The sequence below is a fragment of the Pelodiscus sinensis genome, chromosome 11 (assembly GCF_049634645.1).
Source record: "Pelodiscus sinensis isolate JC-2024 chromosome 11, ASM4963464v1, whole genome shotgun sequence".
NCBI lineage: Eukaryota > Metazoa > Chordata > Testudines > Trionychidae > Pelodiscus > Pelodiscus sinensis.
In genome coordinates this window covers 36,119,878-36,141,045 of record NC_134721.1, presented here as the reverse complement: position 1 = coordinate 36,141,045, position 21,168 = coordinate 36,119,878, and the positions used below count along the sequence as shown (strand labels likewise).

Sequence of the window (21,168 nt, the reverse complement as noted above, 5' to 3'; positions counted from 1 at the left end):
ACACAGGCAGCATGCAAAGCCTTCGCTACCCTCCTCCCCAAGGTCTCGTTGCACTCAGAGATGCACTTGGCCCCCGCAGCACATCAAAGTGCTGCTGGCTGGGAGGTTACCTAGGTAAGCACCTCCTGGCCCCAGCCTCTCCTTTTCCCAACTCTCTGCCCCAGCTCACAACCCCCTCCTTCACTCAAATTCCCTCCCAGCTCCCACAGGCCCTCCTGCACCCCAATCACCCACCTACCTCATGCTCCCTTTTGCACCCAACCTCCATCCCAGACACTACCCCATCTCTATTAAAGAGCACAACCCTTGACCACTAACCAAATTCTTATGTCAGCATACTGCCACCACGGTAATTATCACTTGTGCATTTCTACACTTTGCTCCCTGTATGGGTGGCATGCTTCCTCACCAGAAGTGCCCATATTAACTGTACTGTCAAGAGTGGGGTATTGTGGGACAGCTCCTGAAAGTCAGTGACAGGTGCCGAAGCAATGCAGTATCTACATTGACAGCACCGACTTAACTACATTGACCTTGACTCTACGCCTCTTGTGGAGCTGGCATTGGGGGTTCATTATGTCAGTGGAAAGAAATTTAAGTGTAGATACTTATATAGTTAGGTCAACAAACTGCCTTGTAATCCAGGATTCATTTACACAAGCTATGCTGAAATAAATACATTGCTCAGGGACATGGAAAAATCCACACAGACCTAATTCCCAATGCAGATAACACTATCAATAGGAGGGCTTCTCCTGTCAAAACAAATATACTGATGGGAGCTCTCCCACTGGCATTATCCCATTAATTCCACATTGCTATAGAAGCACAGATGCAACATTTTAAGAGTAGGCAAGCCCATAGCAATAAGAAGCATCTTCCACTGGAGGAAAGTTCTCCCAATTTAAAGACTGGTTTGTGTCGCAGTTGAAGCAGGTTAGTTTACAGCTCTCAAATATTTTTAGTTACATTTCTTAAATGGATATTTTTGCCTTAAGTGTCAAAGCCCCTTTTAAAGCTCCAACTTGCTCTTAATGCTGATTTGGTAAAATTAGGGCTGATCTATGTTGAAAACTCACACTGGCATAGCTGCATGTCAGGTGTGAAAAAAATTCATGCTCTCTTAGCAATATGACTATTCCACCCTAACATTCAGTTTAGACAGGACTAGGTCAAAGGAAGAATTCTTCTGTTGATTTAGCTAACACCTCTCAGGGAGGTGGAATAACTATAGCAACAGAAGATAGGGATGTCAACTGGTTACCCAAGTAAGCACTACCCTTGATGCTTAACCAGGTAATGGTTAACCATTACCCAGGAGCAGCCCTCAGCCTCAAACAGGGTCAGAGGTGGCAGAGGGAGGCTGCCACATCCAGCCCCTTGCAAGACTGTTCACTCCCAGCAAATGAGAGCCGGAATCCCAGCACAGGATTGAAAGCACACAGGCTGGAGCAGCTTCTGCCCATGGCATGTGGCCCATTCCAGCCCAACCCCATTTAATGAGTTAACCAATTAAACTTAATGTTTAACAAGTTAAACAGGATTTTACATCTCTACTAGGAGAATACCTCTGGCTGTTCTAAGTGGGGTGATAAAATGATGCTACAGTCTTGCCACTGTAAGAGTAGACATAGCCTGAGTTCCACAAACTAGTAAGACAATATTTCTTCCACATACTGTAGTTTTGAATGTGTCCCCTTATTTACACATCCAGCCTCTTTCCAGATTTTTCCCTTCAAACAACATTTAACAGAATCAAAACTTTTAAATCCTCCCCCAGTTTCCCAAATAGGATTAGAACAGGCTAATTCTTTAATAAGTGAGCTTCCACTGAATTTCACAATTCAAAGAAAATATTCTAGATATTTTAATAAAAACATACCAGCAATGAAAAAACCTCACATTGATATAAGAAAATCAAAAGTCAACCATGTTACTACTTACATAAAAACATACAAAATCAGTTACAATCAGTACAAAACTACTGTCATGTAGTAAATGTTTTTAAACTGTTGAGATAAAGATTTTTGGCTTGATTATAAAAAAGCATTTAAACATAAGTTGAGCTAAATTCTACAGGATTCAGAACACAGGTATAAACTAATTATAAATTCTGCCCAAAGGACAGATACCATTTTCTACATGCATGAATGACAAAGTTAAATCATCTGAAGTTAAAAAAATATTTCTAATCTATAACGTATTTAAATTTCCATATCCAGCCCAGATTTTCAACAACACCTACAGGACAGCAAGTGTACTAGGGACCAGATAGATATTTGACATGGAACATTTAGCAGAGAATGTTTAAAGTAACTTTTGAAGTAAAAATTGCAAAAAGTTCATACCCCACAGTTATTTTGTCACCAATTCCAATAGCTACAGAATTTCACAAAATTTTCTGGATACAAATCATTTAACCATAATATAAGTTTTCCAACTGAAACTGTTTTCCTACTCAAGTTTAATTATTTACATGTCTGCATTTAATTTTTAAGAGCATTTTAAGAAGTTAAACAGGTTCAGTGGCAAATCTAATAAACATTTACACTCAACATACTGGAAGGGTAAGATTTATGTGGATAGTTAGTAAAGCAAAATTTGAACAACCCTATAGACAAGGCAACTGCATACCACATCAAATCAAAGTCACGTATAAGTGACTGAAACATACAAAAATAGATATCTTCTGGGAAAAAAAGTTGAGGTAGCTCCTGCATTTATCAATTTGGAAAGAGAATATTCTGATGCGGTCGTTACAGGTCATGGATTATACAAAGGAAGTTTGATGAGTCATTATCAGTCCTCTTGGTTTAGGGTTGGGGACTGAGGTAAATACTAAGGTAAAGCATCCACTACCACCTAGGAGACCTACAGTGGGGAAAGAAGCCCTCATCACTAGAACACACAAAAAAAGGAAATTGATGAGTTGTCATTTTTGGCTGGCCTATGATGAAATCACACCGCCTCAAAGAGATTTTAGAAAGAGCAGCAAAATTATTACTAGCAATAAAAAAAGCCAACTGCTTTTGGCATCAACAGGAAGCAAGTACATTCTAACAGCCAGAGGAAAAAGCAAATTGGGATTTTAATCCTTGCAGCTGTAACATCCCCTTTTATCCAGCAATCCACAACCATTCTCAACATCGTCTGTTCAAGCATCAGACTCCACAGTGGATCTCTTTGATCCTTGCACTAGGGATGCTAAATATCTTGTAATTAAAGATGTGTAACCGCATGAAATCTTAGTGGTTACACGATTATTCTACAGTCCCCGGCAGCAGGGCCAGCAGCCAGTGCACTCTAAGGATGTCAAGTATCCGGGTAACTGAATAATCAAATAATCAATACAGTTTGCATCGACTATTTGAGTAGTTGATAAGGTGCCTCTGCCTTTGAAGTGCCGCAACAGCCCTAAGCACCGTGTGGAGCCCGAGGTGCAGGGCTGCCGCTTTGAAACACTGTGGTGGTGTTTCAGAGTGGCAGCGCCGCACTGAGCCCAGGGTCAGTCCCCAGCTGATCCAAGGCTCCACGTGGTGCTGCCACTTTGAAACGCTACATGCAGCCTGGGCACACCCTAGCTGGTGTCTGGGCCCAGGCTTCAAGCAGCGCTGCCACTTTGAAGTACCTTCTCTTCTCCTCCTCTATAGGAGGCAGTGGGGGGGGGGGGCCATGGCCCGTGGAGCTGGTATTCATGAGAAGATTGCTTGCCTGCCCCTCTCAACCTTCTGTGTTACTGCCTCTTTATCAGTGTCTTCAGGCAGACACACATCCTTTCCCTATCCCCGCTGCTTTCAGTCCCTCAGATATCATTCCTTAATTTGCCCTTATACACCTAGGCCACTTGCTTCTTCCTAGCTACTCTGCTCTACTTTGAAAATTCAGAACATTCTCTCAAGGCAAGTTATTTCCATAGCCCTTGTCCTTCCCTTCCCTACACCTGTCCTTTAGCAGTTTCAGGCTCCACGTTAATCTAATATATGCTGTAACAAATTCAGGACAGGGACTGGAAGCTCAGTTCTTGCATCATGTAGATGGCGAATCTTTAACACCTTCAAACCCCAGGCTTAAATGCTGGAAGAGTTGATGGGAGCGATCTGTGCTGTAAATGAATCCACTACCAGGCAGTGTTGTGTGAAGAGGTACTTTGTAATAGGACTTAAGAGGTGTTAACCCACTTTAGGAAATAAGTCACCCACTGCTCTCCCCCCATGCATATTTTCTGTTTTAAGTTCTCAAGGACCTCTGACATGCCTGTTAAGGGGGAGCAGGGCACAACTACAATGCAACAACAAATCTCACAGCACATCTTAACAGCTGACATCTGGCCTGCTCTTAACCTAACCTCCAACTTTCTTTACTGTTGTTCAGCAGCTAACTACCACATTTCTTCCCTAGAGCTGGCTGCCTTGCAGTAATCTGATTTACTTTTAGGATGAAAACAAGAGTAAAAAACATGGGACATGACTGCTGAAACAAAATAAACTGGGGGAAAAAATACACCAAACAACTTTCTAAACTGTAAATAGCCCCGCATTTTATTTACAGTGAATACAAAAACTAACTCATTTCAAATGTATAGATTCAAACATCACATCTACTGCAAACTTAACACGGGTGTAAATGGAAAAAAAATTTCATGTTACATAAAACAGCATTTGCTCTTCCGTTCAGACACAGCAATTGCTCGGGTTATAAAAACAATACTGAGCAACAGTCATTGTAAATTGCATTTATTAGAAATCCTGCATCTGCAACTTATGTCTTACTAATGGAGACATGAAGCATCAGAAGTCGCAAGCAAAAAACGATTCCAGGTATGCTATGGCATTCTTAGCCCTACTGGAGCACGAAGGAACTCGAGTCTTCAACTTTCAAAGACAATGTGCAGCAGCCATCTACATCGTTCCTGGGATCGCAACACGGGTTCTTCTTGAGATCATAAATTCAGATCATTCTAAAAATGCAACAAAAAAGGCAGCTGAAAATAAAATCCTCAAAAGTAAAGACCAGGAGAATGCTATTTGTGTTGGATGTAGTAGCATGTCTCAGAGACGCCTCATACTATCACCACCATTCTTTAATCAAGTGACGTAAAAGTACAGAACCAAAACAGGCGGCTATGACGACGCCTGCGAGCATGGAAGGGAAGGAAATTTAGTAACTCAGAATCTGCAAAGAACTGAATGAGGAAGCCAGCCTAGTAAAGACGCAGATTGGCTTTATGCTAAGAACACGTCCCAATGGGGAACATGTAAGCAATGACACAGCCCCCATCTGGCACAGGGACCCCACCCCCACCTACAGGCGGCGCTGAAAATTTGAATGTAGTCGAGCAGTATGCATATAATCGCCATAGGCACCCGAATAGCGGGCATAATCGGAATGCACTTCTGGAAGACGGCGATAATCCAGCGGGGACTTTGTCGGCGAATGACGGAACACAAGTGGTGAGTCTGCTAAACGACGGTAATCTGAGAGGTCAGATAAACGGCGGTCGGAACTGTACCTGGTCGAAAAAAGAGACATTTAATGAATAAAACAAAAGGTTCTATAATAATGCCCTAACTGTGCCCTGGTTAAGCAATGTATATTGGCGAGACCCTCATGATAGATCAGAATCTCCACAGTAAAGACAATACCTGCAGAGCAACACGTCTCCCTAAAGCACACTAGAGGAACTTGTGGGTTAATTAGTTCTTTTCAGAACAGTTCCTTAGCTATCTTTTACCTCCTTCATGTATAACTCAAGAAGACACATTACATTTCCCCCAACTCTTCGCCAAGTAAATAGCACTTGGGAAAACAAGAGCTGGATGCACTTGCCATTTCTCTTAAGCAATGCCCCTTATCAAATACTGAAAATAGGGAGGACTGGTCTGATGACTTATGGAGTTCAGGACACTGGTTAAAATCCAATCCAGGTCAGTTCTCAGTCCAGTTCCTAGAGAGCAGGCCCCTACAATACTGCGCGCCATAACTGGCGGTAGTTGAGTCGTTCGCAGTCTAAGCAGAGGTGCCAACCTGTGAGAGAAACTCCCCAACTTAGCCCTAAGGGTTGTAGTTCCAAGTGAAAAATAAGGCACACTGGGTAGAGTGCAAGAAATCTGCAATCCCATTGTCTGGGGTATACACGCCCTAAATAGAAAAAGTTTCCAGGCCCCAGGGCTGCCAATCTTGCAGTTTTCACACAAAACTATAAGAAAACACTGTAAATAAATATCCAGTAGAATCTGCAGTCCAGAAAGAGGGGTGCACCAGCCTATTATCCCACCCTTCACCCTAGACGCACCAGAAGCAAAGAAATGGGAATGAGGGGGAGACTACATAAGGACCTGTATTACTGCGGCAGTGGGAAGCCATTTTGTCATTTTAATAATGCAGCGAGTAACACCTCCCACCCTGTCAATGCTTCCAGAACTGTAAGTAAGTTTAATGTATTAGCAGGGGAATTTCCACCTTTTGCTGAAGCAGAACCAAGTTTATAAAGGCGAAGACCAATAGACTTGTATTGAGTCTGACTGCCTCTAGTCCCTTGGACAGCACATCGAGATCCTTGAATGAGAGGCGCTATTTATGTGCAAAGTATTATCACTGGCTTAGCCGCATACCTTTTAGCCAAAGCAGATGATTTTTTGAAAGGATCATCATACCCAGCACTCCGTGGAGGAGAGAGGCGGGTGCGTTCGTATGGTGGTGCGATGGCAGCAGAAGACTGAGACAGTCCCAAATACGGGTTTGCTTGTTGTCCAAGCTGGGTTGGCCCATCATATGCAGTCACAGGCTGAGCTCTGTAAGCGGCTGCCAAGGGAACAGAAGAGGGTTGCTGTGCTGTATATGAAGCTGACATTGAGTTTGAAGACTGTGTTCTATAGGGTGTCGTCAGTGGAGCAGAAACCTGTGATTTGTAGGAAGCTGCTGCAGACTGATTGCTGTAAGATGCAGCCAGAGTGGATGCAGGCTGGGTGCCATAGGTTGCTGAAAGCATAGCTGCAGGCTGGGCACCATACGAGGCTGAATGACTGGCCATAGGTTGGGTGCCATATGAAGCTGAATGACCGGCAACAGGCTGAGCACCATATGAAGCTGAGAGAGCAGCTGCAGGCTGAGTGCCATACAAGGCTGAATGGCTGGCCACAGGCTGAGCACCATATGAGGCTGAGAGGTTAGCTGCAGGCTGGGTTCCATAAGAGGCTGAGTGGCTGTCCACAGGCTGGGCTCCATAAGAAGCCAAGTGACCTGCTGCAGGCTGGGCTCCATAAGCAGCTGCATGTGTGGCCACAGGCTGGGCTCCATAGGTGTTTGTATGCCCAGCTGCAGGCTGAGCTGCATAGGCAGCAGCTGCATGCGTGGCTGTCGGCTGAGCTCCATAGGATGAGTAACCGGCCATAGGCTGAGTACCATAAGAAGCTGCATGCGTGGCTGAAGATTGAGCTCCATAGGATGATGCTAGTGTTGCTGTGGACTGAACCCCATAAGAGGCTAACTGAGAAGCTACAGCCTGGGTGTTGTAAGAAGCAGCAGCCTGAGCACTGTAGGAATTTAGTGATGAGGCTGCAGGCTGGGAATTAGAAGCTCCTAGTGAGACAGAGGACTGGGTTCTGTAAGTATTTCCAAGTGAGGCGGAGGGCTGGGCTCTGTAAGAGGCTGCCTGTCCTGTTGTTGGCTGGGGTCTGTAAGACATTCCGAGTGATACAGAGGGCTGGGCTCTGTAGGCTGCACCCAGTGAGGTTGATGGCTGAGCTCTGTAGGATGCTGGCTGTGCTGTCATGGGTAGCGACACAGTGACAAAGCTGGTTCTTGATGGTGATCGTCGAATTGGGCTTCTGTCCCTTCCAAAATATGAGGGAGATGCTTGCCTTATCTGAGTATCAAAGGAGTTGTATTTGCTTGAAGTGTTGGCGCCACCGAAACGCTGCTGGTACTCGTAGACTGAGGATGCAGTGTATCCTGCAGAGACTGACTGGTAAGTAGAGTCTGTAGGCCTAAACTGCTCATAACCATCTATCTTGGGTTGATTTCTCTCTCTATAGTCCACACTTGCTCTCTTGCTCTTGTCAGCATTGGTGCCTGCCTGGGCATTTTGTCCTGCTCCCTTTTTCTGAACATTAGTAGAGAGTTCCACATTGACTCTTCTTCCTTTCACTTCCTTTCCGTTAAGATTTTCGATGGCAACTTTTGCATCTGCTTCTTTCTCCATGTGAACAAATGCATAGTCTGATAAAGCAGACAGAGGGTTATCAGTGAAGAAGACATTTTATTACAGGATCGAACACTTAACAGATGCACGCATCTCTCTGCTATTATTTAAAAGCAGTTTGGTTATAAACATTGTCTGTATTGTAGCATTCCTAATACACAGCAGGCTTGCAACTAAGTTATCTCAATTTACCATAGCTGCCACATTATGAAAACTGATAGCTATTCTAACAAAGATGTGACGAGAAAACCCGTTTGTATCTAAACACGGCACAGAAAGAAATCCATAGGCTCAGTAGGTTTGCCTACAAATATTAAATCCTCAAACAAGTCCCTCAAAAAAATTTTAAGTTGTGCAATACTGTCTCATTCACAGTCCTGAACATACTGAGCCAAACTGAAGTTCATGGAGTCACACCAGAGTTGAATTTGGTCCATTCTGTGACATTAAAAAGTGTGTAACCAACACAATTTTATTGAAATTTCAGGAAACTACTACTAGCCATATAGCATTTCTCCCAGCAGGTCATGCTAATCTTGCAAAAACATCCAAACTAATTTGCTTTTGGAACCATCTAATTTGTCAAAGATATTACAAAAAGGTGCATACTTTATTAAAGTACATTTAGTCAGTGGAGTGAGCAATCAGTTTAAATATTTATGAAAATCAAATATATCTGATCAGCTAGAATGGAGACTCTGTGCCTTTTAGATGTTAAAAAGCCAAATAATTAGGAAAAATAGCAGTACTTTGATTATTCTGACTTTAATACTCCTGAAATTCAGTGGGGGATGAGCATTTTAATCTCCATAGTAGCCTCTGGAAATTCTAGCTATAGTGTGCAAGTTTTACAGTTACATTGAAAAAGTCAGTATTTCAGAAGGATTTATTCTTTAGTTTCTGAACTTAAAATTTTTAATTCAAAAAGGCACATTTTCTGTGATGTATCATACTAGACAACCAAATCCACTGCCATTTCCTTCCTGCACTGAAAGTGTATTTATTTGAAAGTCTACATATATTAATAATTTGGTATATTCACCTCTCCTTTACAGAAACTGTACAGTTCCCCTATTTAAAAAAAAAAATCAAGTGTGTGCTTGTGACAGGACGCCAGGATGAACATAATAGCTACTAAGGATGTAAATAGTTAACCGGTTAGCCTCACCCTTAATAGGTGAGGCTTACTGGTTCCAGTTACCTGGTAGGAGCTGGCACATTTTTCTACTCACCCCAGTAGGGCTGTAAGTGATTAGTTGAGTAGTCGACTACATGATAAGCCCAGGCTTATCGGGTAGTTGAGTCACTACTTGACTACTCGCTTCTCCTCTCTCCCCTCCATGCTGCCTCTGTATCAGAGGCAGCAAGGGAGGGGGGGGGAGGAACAGGAGCCAATGCTGGGGGGAGCCAGCTTTAGTTCCCCCAGCACCATCTCCACAGGGTGGCAGGTGGCACAGGGGAGACAGAGGCACAGCAGGTGACCTGGCATGAGCCAAATCCACTTCAAGGACTGTCAGGTGGCTCTTACTACATTTAAAAGGAAGAGGTGCAGTGGTTGAGGACCAGGCGCAAGCCAGGACAGCTCAGTCCTGGCTTGCACTGCCAAGAGAGCTAAACCCTCTGTGACTCTGCAGTTTAAATGGAGTAGGAACCGGGCTGCCTACACACCCAGCTCCTACTACATTTAAACTGCAGAGCTGCAGTGGGGGTAGCAAACATCCCACCTTATTGATTAATCATTACCTAATTACACACTACTTAACATCCCTAGCCCCTAGGGCCAACTACAGGCAGGGGCTACTCTGGCCACCTAGCCAGAGCAGCCCCTGTCCTTAGTGTGCCTGGCCCCAGTCAATTACACACTGGCTCCCTGGCTGGCCCCACTCCTGGGGAGCTACCTACAGAGCCTGCAGCAAAGCCTTCCTGGGGAGCGGGGCTAGTAGCCCTTGCTACTCTCCATCACTGGCTGGCTGCTTTTGGGAGTGGTGCAGGGACAGGGTAGGAGTGAGCCTGCCTTAGCCCCACTGCACCACCATGCAAGTCACCTGTGGTAAGTCGTGCCCAACTGGAGCCTGCACTCCAAACCCCGGCCCCAGTCCTGAACCCCAAACCCCTGCTCCCAGCCTGATTAAAGTGAGTGAGGATGGGGAGGGAGGATGGAGTGAGCAGGGGCAGAACCTCGGCGAAGGGGTGGAAAGGAGGCGGTGCAAAGGTGTTTGGGTTTGAGGTAGATGGTGGACAGCATTTAATTTCAAAAAGTGATCTCATGCTTAAAAAGTTTGGAGACCACTGGTATAAAGTATGGATGTGAATGTGTATCTAAGTACATGGTTACACGCGCACCTCCCCACCACACTGCCATGTGTGGGGAAGGGGGGGAGGGGAGGGGAGGCGGGAGCTGTCTGTCCCCTCCCCACTGCCTCCCACAGTGGCAGCAGCAAAGAGGGAAGGGAGGGAGGGAGGCAGGCAGGCAGAAACTGGCTTCCAAGCCAACTCCCACCGAGCCAGCTGTCCTCCTCCCCTGTGCTGCTGCCTCTATCATGGGGAGCCAGCTTCCCCCCCATGTGTAAATGTGTAATCACTGCATTTTTTTTAGTGCTTACATGTTTACACACAAAAAAATGAATTTTAACATACAGGCAGTCCCCGGGTTACATGGATCCGACTTACATCGGTTCCTTACTTACAAACGGGGTGAGGCAACCCCGCACTAGCTGCTTCCCCCCAGCAGACCAGCGAGACGCAGAGCGGCTTTTCTCAGCAGACACCTCAGCTTGAGAATAAAGGACTGAGGGAAGTGAGGTGTGGGAGAATAAAACTGAGCTCTGGAGAAATGTTTGGCTAGAGTTTCCCCTACAATATGTACCAGTTCCGACTTACATACAAATTCAACTTAAGAACAAACCTACAGTCCCTATCTTGTACGTAACCCGGGGACTGCCTGTATAAAGCTTTTTATGGCAGAGCCCGCAGCATGTATAACCACTAGGATATTTAGCAGTTACACAGTTACCTTTTTACATCCCTAATAATTACAGCAAATTCAAAGCTACAGCAGCCCAGGTATCATTCTAGAGGTGTGTGTGTGTGTAATTTTCTTATAGGTATAATACCAGTGTATACCAACAAAAACTTGAAGTAACTACTACATTTAAAACAGGAGCTAAGAGATATTCAGCAGTAATTCTATAGCAATTTAGAAAAGACACGAGAAACTATAATTTTACTGAACACAAAGCTCGTGCCTAACCCAACACTGCATAATGTAGATCCCCATACTCTGGGTGGCAGAGACCCTACACACACAGGACAACCCCTACACACACAGGACATGATGGAAACTAATGGCTCAAGGGACAAAAAACGGCCCGCATAAAACCAATTACTCAACCTCCCTGTTACAAAAGCAGAATCCAGGCCCTGGTATTTCTTTACTTCTATACTGAGGACCCTGGCAAGTCATTTCAATTTATTTGCTTCTGGAGATAATCCAGCTCTTTTATAATGAACAAGAAGAAGAAAGGAATTGGCTATTCATGGACTGGATACTAACACAGCTAACAAGGTCATTGTTCCCGACACTCCTTATACAACACATTTTTCTGGGTCCCTGAAGCAACATGAGCCCTTTCCAGTGTACTACAGCTGAGAATGCTCAGCTGAGTTGGGACTGGCAACATGGGAAGCTGTACTGTCCCTGCAGGGTACCTTCCCAAGGGTTTATGTAGGCTTAGGAATTCTAAAGTGCCATGGTGTTCAAACATGGCTTCTACTGGCCTGCTTCACAAGTAAGCCATCTTTTTCAACCAACAAACCAGAACGCAAACATACTGAATTTAATCTGGAAATGAAGGAGCTGGAGCCAGGCTGTACTCACAACCCCATACATCTTCCCAAGGGCTCATTTGGCCCGATAGGGCCATACCAATAATGCCGGATTCCAGTAGTCGTGCTACAAAAACATCCAACCGTACAAACACGGTGTGCCCATGTTACAAACATCAGATGCACCAATGCCTCACAGACTCTCTCAAAGTGCCTCCAACCATCCTTCTACTATTTCCAGCAGGGTCAAAAGAAGAGTGGTATTTTTTTGACACAAGTAATGATGGTAGCAGCTGATTTCAGCCTAGAGAAGCAAGGAATAGTTTTCAGCAATAATATTATGGTTCAATCACTTTCAGTAAGTGGGCATGGCAATCTGTTGTTCGTGTGTGATGGTCAGGTCTATGAAAATAGAATAGATTAAACTTGTAAATTTTAAGGCCAGAAAGGACCATTACAATCATTTACTCTGACCTCCTACATAACATGAGCAAGATAATCCTAACCAGTGATTGCTGCATTCAACCTGTTTTAGGTAGAACTAGAACATATCTGAAAGGTGGCACACACAATTTCAATAGAGATTGCAACTAATGGAGAATTTCCCACATCCCTTGGTAATTAGTCCAAATAGAGCAGTGCTATAAGCATCACCATGACTTGCTCAGATGTAGGCAGCTAAAAAAAATTGAAAACTCTCTCAAAGTCTCTCAAGGACTCAGCAAGCATCTCAACATACTTGAATTAGCAGTGCAGATTATATAATAGTGGTCTGTTAACCACCTGCAAGTGAAGATAAGGGCATTAAAGGATGTGAGGTGAAACACTCAGGACTCAAGTAATTACAGAAGAGTCATCACCACTATTTATGGTTTGGTTCTTGAATTCTCTTCCTGAATTAAGAGAAACCAAAGCTCAGCACTTTAGAACCTTGGCAAAAGGGCTCCCTATTGCCCCATGAACAAAGCATATGGACACCTCTGTGCTGGTCAGTTCCTATATAGTGAACATTTGGTATGTGGCATAAATGACCTAGACTGCATGCCAGAAGGTGAGCTGAATACTCTTGAAGTGGCAAGTAATGATTAGTAGAGGAAAAAAGTGAAATTTCTATGCAACATTTGAGGGTAAGACACTCAGCAATAGTATTAGTAGACAAGTATGAAAATGCAGAGAGCCACAGTGAAGAATTATCATGCTAAATGGGGGACTTGGGCTCAGACTTGAGCCCAAAACATCTCAAACCCCACGCCCAAACTTTGAGCAGAAGGACTGGCAAGATCCACTGAAGGGTAAAATCACAGCTAGCAACACCAAAATTAAGATCCCGCTCCTTCCTCAAATCAACAAAGGCAGTGCAAGAAATGGTACAGGGCAAGGGATTGTTATTTACAGTGAAGAAAGTTACCTAACAGGCCATGCCTCCAGTGGCAGCTAGCACACAAATTCTGTCAGTTGCAATTTATCATAATCAATGGCGAGTCCAAATCACTCAAATTTACCCCATACAAGGAGGTGACACTTTTCTGGGAAGAAGAGGCCTTATTTACCTCATTTAGAAGAGGAAAATAATCATGCAATTTGAGCTGCTGTTGTTCCAGAACACCACTCTCTGAAATGAATCCCAGGCACACAGGTACTACAAAGCTGAGCTGGGCCCCAGGGAGAGAAGCGTAGCCCAACTGCAGCAACAGGCAGCACTTAATAAGGGAGAGCATGTTGTATTTAATATTAGATCCAGGAAATGATGCTGCCTTTCATCACTTCCAGAAGAAATACACAACCCTATGAGCACACGAGTTCTGCATTAGGCTCATCTGGTTGAGTCAGGAAGCTGGGGAGTCTGCCAGGGAACATTTGAATAGAGTAGATGAGAAGCTAGGGATATCTGCTCTGCGTGAGGGGGCCCTTTTGAGTCACAATAATTTTAATTATGAAAACTAGTGGGCTGCACCCTCTGCTCACCAACCTCCCCCCCCCCCCCCGCAGGGATAGGTGTCTGGCCCCGGGGGAGAGGGGGAGGGAGAGGTGCAGAAGAGGGAGCAGGCTGGAGGTAGACCAGGGAGGTGCGGGCTGGGGGTGTAGGATCTCGGTGGAAGGGATGAGGAGCTGCAGGGAGTTGGACTTGGATGACAGAGGGGACACTGTGTGGCCCAGGCTCAGATGGCAGAGGGGACACAGCCCCTACAGCTTCTCCTCGGTGGCACAGCCCCCCCAGGACATGAAGCAGGAGCTGGAGCAGCCCATGCCCAGAGGGGACGGCACAAAGACTGGCCACAGCAAGCGGCTAAGGACAGAGGCAGATGGCGGCATGAGGACGCAAATGATGTTATATATAGAGATTTTCTCCAACGACATGTTGGAAACGAATAGGGATGTAAGCGACTAGTTGCTTCCCCCACGTCCCTGCTGCCTCTATAAGAGAGGCAGCAAGAGTGGAGGAGACACAGAGGCATGGGGAACCCATGCTAGCCAGGCCCAAAGCTGTCCCTGCTGGTGTGCCTCTCCCTTTGAAATGTACAAGAGCCACCCATGACACATACATTTTAAAGAGGAGGCACAGCTGGGAACCTGAAGGAACGGGGACCAAAGCAGTCCCTGTTGGCGCAAGGTCCCCGCTGCTGCGCCTCTCCCTTTATATGTACCAAGAACCACGGCAGCTCTTGTACATTTCAAAAGCAGACACACAGCAGAGTGCCCTCCCCACTCCTGCTTATGGAAATTCCATCAACTACTCCATTAGCTGATTGACATTTAACATTCCTAGAAATGAGAAGTTAAACCCCTCTGAGAAAGAGTAGAGTGTCTATTTAGTTTAAGGGATATTTGACTCTGCCATGGAGTGTACATCTGGAGGAAAAGAGGCTGTATGGAGCTCTTTGCAAATAGACTTTAACAAAAAAAGCAGCAAGAGTGATAAAGGAAAAACACCAAAAGGATAGTTAAAAGGAAGTTAAAAAAAGGATAAAGACAGCAGACACAGAAAGCTCGTTACCCCTTGCTAGGCTCTGGCGATGGAGTTGCTCCCAAGATCATGAGGCAAGGAAGTATGTTACCTTTCATTGGGAATGTTAAAATGCATTTTATTTTTGTAAATGTGTAACCACTGAAATTTACAGCAGTTACACATTTACACAGGGCAGGGGAAGATGCGTGACCTGGCGCACCCCCCCACCACCACCACGCTGCTGCCTCTGTGGGAGGCAGCAGGCAGGGGGGAGGGAGGCAGCTCCATGCCAGCTCCCTAGGCATACCTGTCCCCTCCCTCTGCTGCCTCTGTATCAGGCAGCAAGGAGGGGGAGAGTGCTCAGATGCAGCTGATATGCACAAGGTGCAGGCTTAAAAGCTGGCTTCCACCTCCCCCCCCCCCCATCTCTGTATCAACGGTAGGGGTGTGGGGGAAAGTAGATGGGTATTGAGTGAACCTGGGCTCAGTTAATCGCGTAAAACAGTACCTGTTCACATCCCTACCTTTCATTACACTGGATTATGGGCTCTGGCCAGACCTTCAAAGGTGCATTATCCTAGAAGTGCTGGGATAATACAGGTGTATATGGGCCCCAAAATAAATTTAGTTGATTGACTGTTATGGTATTGTTTTAAAGAACAGGTTCATGGAATCATAGCTTATGGGCACAGAGGCTGGGCCTGGAAAGAGGTAGTTACACTGGTGAAGCAGAGATGGTTACCTATGTTGCATCTGGTGGCAGATCCATATTACTTTAAACAGTTCTGCAGATCCCAGGGAAAGTAGTACGCTCCCCACCCCATGATTATGTCCCAAGAGCAGAGTAATTACCTTTCATTATATTATAAGTAGTTAGAGGATGAGACATTCAAAAGGTGGCATAAAGCTAAAGAGTTCAGTATTGATTACTGGCCATGTGATGCCATAGTTGATGGGAGTACCATGGCACTCTATATACAGCTCTTTCATAAGGGAAAAGGGTGGTGGGATGGTTTGTCCATTCAGTGGTCCCATATAAATGTCATACATGACGACGGGTCCAGGACATTAGAAAATGGCGCAGGTTATAAAGGGAATTTTTATGCAGGGGCAAAGAACGGTGATTGGCTTCAACAGTGCCTTAATTATGGTCCCACATCCCTGGTATTGCAGGACAAATAGAAAGGTGTTGTAAACTTCGAATGATGTATTTGACAATAGGCTCAGGAACTGCCTGATGGTCCAGGATACACTTCTGAGGATATATCCACTTCTGAGGACACTGATTATCTAAGGCTTAGAGAAATAACCTACAAGTATTAACCCTAGATCCAAGCCTATCAGCTAATGAGAAATACCTGTGCTACCACATTGTTGCTTTATTTTGAAATATTAACTGTTACTATTAGCTCTAGCACTTAAAATCATTTTATGTAGCAATTGTATTACTGGGTCTAATGGAGTAGCAAATAATTTCAGATATATTGTAAGGATGTTAAATTGCGGTTATCTGGCTAATTGTGTATCAACAAAATCTGTACCAACGACACAGTTAGTCGATAAGGGCTGCTCTGCAGAGCCACAGCAGGGGTAGCTCCTGGAGCTGGCTGCACTACAGCTCTGCATTTCAAATGTAGTAAGAGCCACTGGACTCTTACTACATTCAAAATATAGAAGTGCAGTGTCCCAGACCACTGAGAGCCAGGACTGCTTGGTCCTGGGTCGTACCAAGTCCAACAGCCCCTGCTCATAGCAGCCAGAGCTGGCTGTGACCAGAAGCTGCTCCGGCAGAAGCCTCTGGCCACCATGAACAGAACCCCTGGTCGCGGTCAGCCCTGGCCATGGATAGGGGTTGCTGCCGGAGCAGCTCCTGTCCTCGGCCAACCTGGGCTGCTGTGAAGAGGGGCTGTTTGATAGCCACGGCCCCTGTCTGCAGGGGCCCAGCTCTCCCTAGGACTCCCACGGACAGGTGCTGCTGTCTGAGCAGCCTCCCTTATTCCCTCCCAGCTTCCTCTGAGAGAGAGGCAGAGGTAGGGAGGCAGACAGCACCACACAGACAGTGCTGGGGAGAACTGGCTTTTAAGATGGCTCCCCCCAGCACCAGTTTCTCCACCCCACTGCCTCTCATACAGATGCAGGGGGTGGGGGAGATGAGTAATTGATACTCCACTCAACTACCTGATAAGCTTATGCTTATTGTATAGTCCACAACTAACATCTCTAATATATCGTTCAATAAATTTTAGCCGCATTCAGATAGAACTCATCAGCAGTTTGACTAAAACTCTTATGAAGTCTGCCAAATGCTAGTGAAGCTAGAGCAATAATTGTTAATACTATTCACACCCATCTCTCCTGCTTTATTAGACCTCTGACCTAAATCCTCACAGCCTATTTGTCTTATCCAATATACCCCATTAATTTCTCCTGCCCATCCACTCATGTTCATTTGAAAATGTTCAGTTCCCAAAAGCAGAGGAAATATCAGTCAGACTGATATAAAAGGAAGGGAATTCCACTAGTCACCAGAAAATACCCAGTGAAAAAAATAAACCCATCCAGGCTTGGTGAAGACTGTGTTACTTTACTCTCAACCTATTTTTGCATTCTCCTCCCCTTGGAAGAACACCCTCACACACCAGCAAAGACCAAACTGTCACCCTGAAGGATGCAGGGGAAGGGTGTTAGAAGTTGTTGGCACCTTTATCACAAGCCTGTGCCAACTGAAGAGCTCTCAACTCCAGCAAGTGTAGGGGCTGAATTGGAAAGGAGGGGGGCATGCTCTCAAAGTGAGGTGGGATGGGTCGTGGGTACCTTTGTCAGTGTACTCTTCCAAGCATCCATACTGTTAGCAGAGGCCTCAAATAGTCCCTTGCTGTGTCAGAAAAGCATGGATTAAGGCAGTATCTGCCCCAGGAAAGTTTAGAGTGGTTGTCTACCCACCTGCTGGTGGACAAAAGTAAATGCTCTCTTAAAAGGGGGAGTTGAGAGCAGTCAGTACCATTGCTGATATTGTGCTCAGTAACTATAGCAGGCCCTTCATCTCTCCCCTGGTATGTGGGAGAGGTGTTATGGAGAGTATCTGCCCCCAGGAAGTGAGGATTGATGCAACAGCACCTTTTAGGTCATGCTCCATTATGGCCTTATATTGCCAGAAAATCTCCATTAACATCCTGCTGGAGTAAGGAGAGGGAATTTTGGGGGTATTTGCTCCATGAGGGGCTTGGGGCAGAGACCCCTTCTGATAGGATTGATATTTTTAGCATTTTCACACTGTACTTCAAGCCCGTGTTCCTGAAAAAAATCTCTATCACTTCCCACTGGTTCAGGGCAGAGAGATGATGGCAATACCTGGTCCATGGGAAGACTGCTACTTTTGACATTACATGTTCTACTGATGCCTTGCTTTGCTAAAGAGGCCCCATAGCTCTCCATCCCACTAATGCAGGGAAGAGATGTGGTAGTACTGGTCTCAAGAAAAGTGTGAAAAAATTGGTAATATGGTAACATCTCATTTCATCAAATACATAGTGCTGGATTGATGATGGAGTCTCCATCTCATGAGGATTTTGGTATCTTGGACTACATGACATTACACTACAGGCCCATGCTGCTGGGAAGATGGAGAGGGTGTTTGCCTATAAATCAGGTGGTCATTATCTTTAACCATGTGGCATTCCACCACAAGTTTGAATTGGTAGGATAAAGGAAGATATTGGACTGAGTATTAGGGTGTGGGCGCTGCTCCAGTGAGAGGATTAGTATCTTCAACTGTATTACACTATCATAGCTCATGGGCCCATACTACTGGGGGAGGAATTCCTGGAAAGGGATTCCAGCCCCATGGAAGGGAGAGTTGGCATCTGCCCACATCATACTCCATCTCAGGCCTGTACAGAGAATAATGCTGTGACCACATGGCACTCCACCATGGGCCTGTGAAGGGAAAAAAAAGATCACTTGAGGGGTTGGTACCTTTCACCATGTTGCACTCCACCACAGGCTGGTACTACAGATTGGGGAGGCGAGGGAACCCAGAGAAGGGTACCTTTCACCACATTGCATGCTACCAGGCTGGTACCAAGTGGTTGTGAAAGCTGGAGGTCGGTATCTTTCATCCCCAAGAGGCTGATAACTTTGACCACGTTGGGTGGAGAATCAGAGGGGTCACTACCTTTGACTAAGTTACACTCTACCACAGGCCAGTACCACGTGTAGATCAAAGCACCCAGAGATCAGTACTTTTCACCACATTGCACTCCACCATTGGCTGGTAAGTGGGGGTGAAAAGTCCCAGCCCCACGGAAGATACGGAGGGGGTCGGTACCTTTGCCACGTTGCACTCCACTACAGGCCAGTACCAAAGGTGGGAGGGGGTCTCTGTCCAGGGGGAGGGTTGGCCCCTTTGACCATGTCGTACTTCACCATGGGCGGGGAACCTAGGAATCGGTCCGTGTGACCACGTTACACTCCATCAGGAGCGGGAAGTCCCTGTCCCAGGGGAGTTGGGGGTCAGTGCCTTTCAACACATCGTACTCCACCACGGGCTGGTACTGGGGAGCTGGGGGAAGAGGGATCCCACGCCGCACTCCACCGCGGGCCGGTACCGGGCAGGGAGGTGGTGGGGATCCCGGGGGTCGGTACTTTCCCCACGCCGCACTCCACCGTGGGCCGGTACCGGGTAGGGGGTGGTGGAGATCCCGGGGGTCGGTACCTTTCACCACGTCGCACTCCACCACGGGCCCGTACTGCTGGAAGAGGGCCCGCAGCTCTCCGCTAGTGCAGGCCGCCGACACGTTCCCCACGAAGATCTTGCAGGTATTGGTGGGCCGCGGGCGGGACGGCTCCACCACGATGCGGCGGCCATGCAGTTGGTGCCCGTTGAGCTGGGCGATGGCGCGGGCAGCGGCCGCTTCATCCCGCAGGTGCACGAAGGCGAACTGCTTCATGAGAGCCACGCCGAGCACCGGGCCCGCCACGCCCGTGAACAGCTCGCCCAGCTCCTCGGCCGTGGCCTCCTCGGGCACATTCCCCACAAACAGCTTCACGCCAGGACGCATGACTGCGGCCGCGCGGGCACCGGGACGCCTGACAAAATGGCGGCAGCACCTCCGAAACGCCGAACGCTCAGCGGGAAGGAGGAAGGAACCACCCGATTGTCAACGCGCCTGCGCAGTGCGCTGCCTGCCACCACCTACGAACAACTGCGCCGGCGCAGTGAGACGCTCAGTTACTGCCACGCCTACGTCCTTGCGCACTCCTGTCTTTTCGTTCACGCCTCTGGTCGTCTCCTAGCAACGTCGGCGCGCCTGCGCCCTTGCGGGCCCAATCGCCCATAAGCATTATGCAGCCATTACAATCCACAAAATACCGGCCCTTTCGCGCTTGCTCCCTTCCAGAGTGTCCCCATGCCTGTAAAGTGTGACGCGTACGCCTATCCGGGCGCATGCGCTAAGCCCGACCTTACATTTTAACTCCCGCGTAAACAAAATGGTGCGCCCGTCAGCCATGTGCAGCGTTCGCGGGAGCCACGGCCCTACGAAAGGCCCCGCCCACACCATGTACCCGCCTCGTAGTGTTTGTCTGGGAGGGGAACCAGCTTGTCGGCTTGCCCCCGCATCCCCCACCCCGAGTGCCCTCACCCAGAATCCCAGGCAGACAGAACTGTGTGTTTAGGGCATCTTGTAAAGTAGGTGCCTGGCAGTGGAGTGGGCATCACCACAAGGACAGTCGAGCACCAAGACAGCAGGGTGAAAGTAGGAAAATAATGTGTCAGGGCAGATTCCATGCACTGAAAAATGAAGTGGTCCCAGCTTCCCAGTTAATATAAATGGAAAGCAGGCTTCTGCCTAACCCGTCTTCCTCTCTGGCTGCTTATGTTCAGGCTGGAGTCCTCTAGAAACATTAGGCATAAATAATAAGCAGCTCAGCACCTTCTCTTCTGTAAGTAATCAATAGTACTTGTGAGGAAGAGGCAGGCCTTAGCTACTGCCAAATTTCTCAAAACAGTCTGGGGCAAGAAGAACAGCAAGAGATTTTGATGCTGAGCTCAAAGAAACCTGTGTAGGTTTCCTGTAGATACTTAACTCCAGTGTCTAAAGCTCCTTATAGGCAATATTATATCTGTTCATGTGACTTAATGGAAAGAGCACTAGATTGGGAAATGGGGGTTCTAAACCCACCTCTGGCACTAGCC

General features: G+C 46.6%; 1 protein-coding gene across 7 annotated transcripts; it reads right to left on the bottom strand.

The window, feature by feature from the left end:
- Positions 1-1,852: 1,852 nt before the first annotated feature.
- On the bottom strand, positions 1,853-21,144 carry RBM14 (RNA binding motif protein 14). Of its 7 annotated transcripts, none has more exons than XM_006131609.4 (4): positions 19,687-21,144; positions 6,612-8,217; positions 5,306-5,509; positions 1,853-4,957 (listed from the first exon to the last, which is right to left on the bottom strand). In XM_006131609.4, exons 1-4 carry the CDS (start codon positions 20,030-20,032, stop codon positions 4,948-4,950), a joined length of 2,166 nt encoding a protein of 721 aa, XP_006131671.2. In that variant the 5' UTR covers positions 20,033-21,144; the 3' UTR covers positions 1,853-4,947. The 7 variants fall into 7 exon arrangements, 6 of the variants coding, with proteins under 6 accessions (XP_006131671.2, XP_075795369.1, XP_075795371.1 ...); XM_075939254.1 differs by having other exon boundaries at positions 5,364-5,509; XM_075939256.1 differs by lacking the exon at positions 19,687-21,144 and adding an exon at positions 19,300-19,680.
- Positions 21,145-21,168: the final 24 nt, after the last annotated feature.